Genomic DNA, 8,846 nt, shown 5'->3' on the forward strand with positions numbered 1-8,846 from the left:
CCCTTATCTTCTATTTAACTGATTAATTATAAGATAAATAATTCCCTTATCTTCTATTTAACTGATTAATTATAAGACAAATAATTCCCTTATCTTCTATTTAACTGATTAATTATAAGAGAAATATTTCCCTTATCTTCTATTTAACTGATTAATTATAAGATAAATAATTCCCTTATCTTCTATTTAACTGATTAATTATAAGAAATAATTCCCTTATCTTCTATTTAACTGATTAATTATAAGATAAATATTTCCCTTATCTTCTATTTAACTGATTAATTATAAGAAATATTTCCCTTATCTTCTATTTAACTGATTAATTATTAGAGAAATATTTCCCTTATCTTCTATAAACTGATTAATTATAAGAGAAATAATAACTTCTCAAATGTCTCCGTTAATGGGGAGGATTGTGTACCTCAAATTCTATGCTTCTCTGACTAATTAGATAGAAGTGCACATTAGCTGACATATACGTTACGTAATTATTCTGTATAGAGGTAATTTATCCTGGTCTTTGTAATTAGATGAGATCATTATGTGTTATGCACTAATGTACGTAATAATTATACATATACTCACCTGTATGACACACACACACACACACACACACACACACACACACACACACACACACACATGTTCAATATAGGTCGAGGTAACGGCAGAATCAATACCTAAGCTTTTGGTGTTGAAAGGAGAGTGAGGGAACATGACGTGAGGGGGTGGGAAGGTGGTGAGGGTACTGAGGGGTGAAGGTGGTGAGGGTTGGGGTGGTGAAAGGGTGGGGAAGGGTGAATTAATGTTGAGGGTACTGAGGGGTGAAGGGTGGTGAGGGGTGGTGAAGGAGTAGTGAGGGGTGGTGAAGGAGTAGTGAGGGGTGATGTGAAGGTAAGGGGGTTGTTATGGGGTGGTGGGTATGAAGGGTAGTAGTGTGTTTAGACTCACCTGGACACAAGTAGGGTTGGGGTAGATGAGGCCTTTGTAACACTTGTTCATCCAGTCCTCAGAGAACACCTCCGTCTCGCCCTTCTTCTCTCCGTCCTTCCCTCCCATGGTGGTCGCCGCTCGTCTGATAAAAACAAGACATAACTCAGAACCTTGGCTGTTGAGGCGCGGGACCAACATAAGGCCAGGGATTATTCTACATAAATTAAATGGTTCCGGCTGCATATTCGATATCTTGATTCTCTCAGAGGCGGAGACTTAACACAATAATGGAGCAATATATATTGAATGAGGGATGCTGAGGCGCACTCTAAAGCCTTTATTAGGTGTATTGGAAGACAATAAATCTACTGAATTCTTGAAAATCACGTGATTTAACCATACGAATCTATAGGATGAGGGAGTAAGATATTTTCTTCAGCCAAATCTGACGTTCCTCTTCTAACCTAATACTCGTACATTTAAGATTTTTAAGATTGGTTGCACTATTTCATGATATTGTACCAGACATATATTCTCACCTATACATGGTTTGCACGGATGCCATATTAGCCCAGTTGAAAGTCGCTTTATATTGTTTTAATTCGAGCGATACCAAATTACTACATTCGTTGGTTAATTAATGTACACATTTCAGTAAGTCACTATTACAGAAAAATCAAGTATTCAAAATATCAGGTACAACCATCTAATTGGGGTCCCCGTAGTACAGTATTGAGAGCCTTGCCTAGCCTAACTGTTGACGCGATCCCATTGTACTACAAGCCAAGCCAGCTCAAGCATACCACAGAGGGAGGGTTCCTATAGTTCCCGAGAGGCCTGACCTACTTCAAGTGGCGGGCCCATAAGCTGCCCATTGTTCCAAAGGTGACCTAGCCTAGAACTTTTTGCAAATTCCTGTGGTCAATGAGTAAATATGTTCATGAATATCAATGCTTTGGCCCGTCTTTCGGTTGAGGTGGACGGTGGACAACAGAACTGTTGGAAATTCGCCTTATACATTCTAGAGTTGGTTCCCATGGACAAAGGCAACAATATAAACTTTCTGAAGTAGCAGCGTCCGACCAGTCATTGACATTCGACGATCTGAGCCCACGGTATTAAGTCATTTGTTAGATGAACGAAACTAACCTAACCAGAGTCTTCAGTTAATTTTTATTCGAGTAAGACAAGGTTAAATTAGTTGGATCGTGTCATCTTTCCTAATTTACTTAATGAACCTTAAAAAAAGTTGAATGTCAACAAGTGACGGGAATATGTGCATATTACAGCAACCATGGAATTTGAAAAGAAACGTGGTTTTCTGATGGGTTTTGATGCAATTAGCTCAAATCTGACCTTCGTTTGTCAGAAATCACTCGTTTGTGATTTAGCCTCATAATACTGTAGTTCTATCGATTGCGTGTTCTGAATTCCCGTTACTCTGTGCTTGCTAACTTATACCATATTACCAAACTAAACCTTGCCTAACCACCTAGCCGGAGGCTTCGCCCCCGGACCCGCAAACGCTATGTAATAACCCTAGTGTAAGCGTTGTCAGTCTCCACGAGAATATACAGTATATAGCCGTTTGAGTATTTCCTACCTACTCCGAGTAGGAGGTCTGAGTCAGGAACCAGAATGCATCGTGGGTTCCTCTGTTCTCTAGTTTCCTTATTTTTAGAATTAAATAATACGATAAACTTCCAATAATTGAAATCACACCCAGCACGTTATGCCTCCATGTTGCAACTGATTAAAAAATGTCCCGCATCCTAGTGCTAGCACCCACGCCGAATATTGATCCCTAATTGGTTGAATCAAAAGTTGAAATTTTTTATTGGATTTGATTGGCTGCCACCCCCGCCCTAGATTTGATTGGCAGCGGCCACCCCAGATTTGATTAGCGGCCGCCTCCCGGCACAGCGCGAGAGGTAAGCGAATGAATCCAGGAAAAGAGTCACTTGAAAAAAAGTCACATAAAAAGGCAAGGATAAAACCTAACCTAACCTAACCTACGTGCAATGCCATCATATATATATATATATATATATATATATATATATATATATATATATATATATATATATATATATATAATATATATATATTATATATATATATATATATATATATATATATATATATATATATAATATATATATATATATATATATATATATATATATATATATATATATATATATATATTATATATATATAATATATATATATATATATATATATATATATATATATATATATATATATATATATATATATATATATATATATATATATATATATATATATATATATATATATATATAATATATATATATATATATATATATATATATATATATATATATATATATATATATATATGTGTTGTCAATGTGTACATGCCATGTGACTTTACTTTATTTCCGTCCACCAAGCGAACGTACGAACACACAATTTGAACAACAGCGTAAGGGCAACAGGTGCTTTGATTATTTTTTTTAATACAATAACTTCCTTTTTATCAATTTGCAACGGAAGTGTATTATAAGAAAATAACCGTAGAAAAAAATAGTTCTATCGATTGAGTGTAGTGAATTTCCGGAGTTCTGTGGTTGCTGTAGACTGCATCATTACCAAGAATATTTGGTAATAGATTTCGTTTGATTAACCCCTTTGCTGAGTAAAATCGTTTGGCATTAACCAAATACAACATTAAATGCACTACCTGTGCAAACTTTGAGGGAAACAATATGAGACCATGGACGATAAATATTGATATACGAGGGCTGTCAGCTAGTCACACGTAAAATTTCGGAGCATATCGACCCCCACCTGCACAGATAGTTGTTTTAGCTACTGTACATCACAGCTGAGAACAAACCTTGTCTTGGTTTGCTCTAGTAAAAAGTTGAAAACACTGATAATGATTCTCGTTTCACTAATTGGGCTCCAGTCACGGCCAAGTGTCCTCATAGCAGCCAGAAGTGAAATAATTAATAAATAATTTTAAATGAACTTCCCCGAAAATAAGATGGTCAAAATTACCAAACTAACCTAACCTGATCAACCCAATTACCGTCATAACGATCTTATTTTATTCTTAAGTCGAGTTAGGTTAAGTTAAGTTTGGTTTGTCATGTTTCATAAATTACTTAACAGCCGAGGTGTTTGCATAAGTACTGTACTGTGGTGTCTCGTTACTGCGCTTCATATGGACGCAATTCTAACTTTCCATTTTTTTCTAACGTTCTCCAACTGTTTCTGCTTTTACAAAGTTTAGGTAAAAATATAAAAGCAAAATAAATGCGTATTAAAGTCAGTGACAAACCAATAACAATACAATGTAATAGCAGAGGAGACGGTTAGTGGGCAGGGCAGGGCAGGGCAGGGCATGAAAGAAGGAAATATCAATACAAACACTGCGAACACTGATCATATGGCAATAATTTTACGTCTCTACGAGCTTTATAGGCATAGAAATATTATATTTTTCATAATTATGGTGCCATCGGATCTCCCGTGGCGACGACCATGCTCTGGTTCACATTGTCCGCTAAACGTGAGCGGTCTTTGTTCACATGTAAAAATGAACGACAATCTCATAGGGCGTTTTTATTACGATTTATATTGGATTGAATTCGTTCACTTTTCTAGAGATGTTGTTTGGGTGATAGAAATGGAAGCAACAATGCACAGGTTAGGAAGTTTGGTGAGGTTAGGATAATTAGGGTTAGGTAGGTTAGGATAAGTAAGGTTAAGTAGGTTAGGATAGGTAAGATTAGGTAGGTTAGGATAGGTAAGATTAGGTAGGTTAGGATAGGGATGGTATGGTCAGGTTCTAATAGGTTCTGTACATTATCGTTTCGATTTTCTTAGTATCATCCAAACAACATCTGAAAATTTGGTGCAATACCATAAAGTCCTTCTGGTACTAACCGTTTCCTCCACCATTTCCCAATAAAAATATACAAATTACATTACAGGACTTGCTTGGCGCCAGTAATAGTATATCGTTTACTGTTGTCAATTTAATATGAGCAGATTTCCTTGTATTTATTCAGTGACAGCCAGGTTTTAAACAGATGTGATTAAATGGTTTCATTAACCATCTAAAAATTCTCAGTCGTTTAAATCCCTTAGGAACAACATCATGCGTTAAATAGTTTATTTGATTGGCATTTAACTTTTTAAATCCTAGCGTGTTTACATTACGCTGGAACTCCGCCAGCTGACAATGACTTGAAAAGGCGGGTGACGCTTAGAGTAAAAATTAAATAACTAACCTCCAAACTTCACTATGACCCGAAGGTGGCAACCCTTGTACAGGGTACAGGTATATAAAAACCACATGGTCGAGCACAATTCGTGGTGAACCAAAAAAAAAAAAAAAAAAACAGTGGCATTTAGCAACAACCTACCCATGGTGGTCCTTTGGTGGACTATCGAGGCAATAAAGCTGAAGGGCCTGTTACGGAGTTTTCGGGAAACATCCTCCGTCTCAGAGACCTTGAGCCATTCTGCCTGTGGACTCTGTGGGTCATTTGAGGGAGAGCCAGGCCACAGACATCCATAGTAAGTCAACAGAGGTTGGAAATATGACTCGCCGTGTAATATTTCAATATGATTCTGATATTTTACAATGTTAAGTTTTTATATAATGTAGTATTACTGATACATAATTTGTCTTAGTATGCCTTATTGTGGGTAAAAGTAAGTATAATTAAATACATCCTCCGAAAGCGTGAATTTGCTACCAGAGTTTAACAATTAATTCATGTATAATACCTCTGATAAACTTCCTACGTGCTTGTTTGAAATAATGAATGTATGTATCTTTATATAATTTAGCTAAATATCTTTCTCGTCAGAAACGGTCATCCCAGTGATTCTGAATTAATTCCTTTAGAAATACATCATTACTTAAAGACGGAATCAGACAAGTTTACAACAGCCAATCAGCTATAATTCTTGAGAAGTGGGCGGGGCATCTCTTCTCGGCTGGAAAAAAAGCGCACTATAGTGTGACGCACTATAGTGTGACGCCGCCTATATCTCAATAATGTTGCCAGAAATAGCGTGAGTGTAATTTGCCGTTTTCTTCGAGTTGACTGGCGAGACTACTTTTACCTTGGCCTTTATCCTATTCAAGATATCACAATTTAACAAATATGCGACATCACCACGTAACCTACAATATTACAACAATATTTACAAATTGTTATATCACTATGCTGAGGAATCAAAGATGTAACAATTCCATTCTTATAACAGCAGTGAAACGTTTCGAATTGGTATCCCGCGATAAGGAGATTAAGCTATTTGTGTAAATATTGGCCCATTGGCTGTTCTCAGGTTTTGGTTCGAGAATATTTTTTTTGACGTTTTCAGTGTGTTTTACTTAAACCTGACCTTCATTCTTGTGCAAATTAGCGTTTTTTGCAAAAAAAATAATAATTTTTAACAGAAACAGCTAATTTGCACAAAATGGAGGTCAAATATGAGTAAAACACACCCAAAATACACAAACGAAAACCTATTCTCATACCACAGAACCAACCTACAAGGAAGAGGAGGAAAGGAGACAACTAAGTGGGGATTATAACCTCAGGTAAACATGGCGGTAACCTGCGGACAGCCAATGGACGAATATCAACCGTTAATTGTATATCTTATTACATACCTCTGGATAATGGTGTGTTGACCGTTTTCCTGGTATAAACGTCGAAGGCAGATGATATGTCGTCCAGTGCAGGGGTGTGACTGCTGGGTAACCACTCGTGTTGTCTCTACTGTCCTCAGCTGTCCCCATACTTCATTTAATATCTCATTTTTTATCTTTACCACACAAGTCTTCGTGATAATGTTGCATCATCAGCCATAATAGTGATCATGTAGGAGTACTGTGGCGGCACCAGTGTTCAGCAGGTGTCGTAATTATGAGTAAATGGTTAATATGTTTGGAAAATAGTGGCAGCCACACCTCACTGCCTGGATACCTCCACAACAAACACAAGCGTCCGGGCCCCTTCCTCGCCGCGGTCCCTGCCACAGTACACTCAACCTTATATATGTAACCCACAACGTCCATTGTTCCTTAAGAGACACCACTGGCACATTTTAATGTTTGATCAACTAAACGAGGGGTCGAGTCGTTTATCACGAGTCTAAATATCTGCTAACAATTAGGGTACGGAAATAACTGCTCGCATGACGTCACTCTCTGATCCTCTACAATACTCCACTACTGTAGCGGCTTATTTCTTATAGTGACATGTTGTTATTGTCAAGCTTCACCGTTCCCTCGTGCCGTGAAATATGAAATATGAAACTCAGCCGTGTTAATATTGTTATTATTATCCGCTCTGTATCTGTATTTTTCTGGCTAAATAAAATGTTTCAATCAATCAACCAAACGTTGTCCTGTGACAATACGGGGTACTGTATAAATGTGTGATTCTTAATCCAGCAGGTGCTCAAGTTAATTTACCTCTAATGACCCTTGCAGAAACGATTGGCTTATAGTGTAGAAACAAAAACAATTTAAAGGGAATAACCCAATTTGCATTGTCATTAAGAACGTGCTAGTCCCGAGATCGTAAAAGTGTTAATTTATTCAGGAGGCCCTCTCATAATTTTGTGAACATTAAAAAATAAATTATTTTATTTTCTAATTGTGTAGATATCTAAGAGGCAAAACTTGAGTATATACCTAACTGGTCGCTTTCACGAGGCCTTAATAAACTATCTCCACAAATTGTCTCTGAATCCCATTAATGTTCTCAACTGATCACTGTAATTAACTTATCCCAGCCTGATTGTTTTTATCGTCCTTTTTTCGTCGTTACTGATACTGCCAATTACCATATGTGTAGTTGTCCATTCAGTTCACAATTGGGGTAAAAAAAAACAATTGGTGTTACAGAACATTATTCATTGAAGTATTCTTTTATTTACACTCCCGATTTCAGCAGAGAGAAACTAACAATCAGAAGTAACATGTGAGTGAGTGTGAGTTAGGTCATTAGTTGTTGCCCTATTACATACTGATAGGATGAATTCTTAAAGACGCTGGCCGTTGTAGCACTTAAGGTAGCAACTAAAAGATCCATAACAACTTTATTGTCATTTATAGTTACTTTATCCAACATTTCTAGTCGTGGGAAATATACTTATAAATTCATAACTTGGTATACAGTATATACATCCACTGGTATTCCTGGCTGGGGTTGACTTGGTGACAAGATGTGTGATGTGTGTTTGTACACGTGGGTGTATAGGAAGGAGACCCACACGATACAATGAACCGCGGAATTAGTGTTTTTGTTGTCATTGTGACCGTGAGACACTAGTACTTGTTACTACCACACTCGCCATAGAACCATTTGTATGTATGTATGCGTCATCATTATATTTATTACCACTCCTATTATTCCCGGTACACAGTATTATAATCATGATAATTGCAGTATCATCATTATTATTCCTCTTTCTGTCTCGTCTCCTTTTTCTTTGATCCTGATGTTCAACAACAATATTAAACATTTAAAAAAAATAACACTATTAATACAGTACTGTAAATAGTTATTTACTGTTGACTTATATTTTACCTATAAGTCAATTGGTATTATATTTCATGTTAATTTACACCAACTCTTACTTGGTATCTAATATACTATAGGAATAGCCGTGTGTCTGTCTGTTCTGGGCAGCCGAAATGGCACTATCGTTTTTCATCAAACTTGGTGGAAAAATCGCAAAAAATTCGTAGAGTGGAACAAACTTGGTCCCATGTCGATGGTTTCTTTAGGAAGGCATTAATTAACCATTTTGTTATATTTATGACTATTAATACATCTGCAGGCGAGATGAATGTTTCAGATTCACATAGGGTTGGGTAAACTTTTGAAGAA

At 36.6% G+C, this 8,846-nt stretch overlaps 1 protein-coding gene across 1 annotated transcript in view; it reads right to left on the reverse strand.

Annotated features, from left to right (window-relative positions):
- LOC121867864 overlaps nucleotides 1-1,498 on the reverse strand; it is a 50,667-nt gene extending 49,169 nt beyond the window's left edge. The window contains exons 1-2 of the mRNA XM_042367988.1: nucleotides 1,473-1,498; nucleotides 952-1,075 (exon numbers count right to left, since the gene is read on the reverse strand). Coding sequence (XP_042223922.1) covers nucleotides 952-1,075; nucleotides 1,473-1,498 — 150 coding nt within the window. The remainder of the gene's footprint in view (nucleotides 1-951; nucleotides 1,076-1,472) is intronic.
- Between the last annotated feature and the right edge of the window lie 7,348 nt (nucleotides 1,499-8,846).

This window comes from Homarus americanus, unplaced genomic scaffold, assembly GCF_018991925.1.
Source record: "Homarus americanus isolate GMGI-L3 unplaced genomic scaffold, GMGI_Hamer_2.0 scaffold37032, whole genome shotgun sequence".
NCBI classification, from domain to species: domain Eukaryota; kingdom Metazoa; phylum Arthropoda; class Malacostraca; order Decapoda; family Nephropidae; genus Homarus; species Homarus americanus.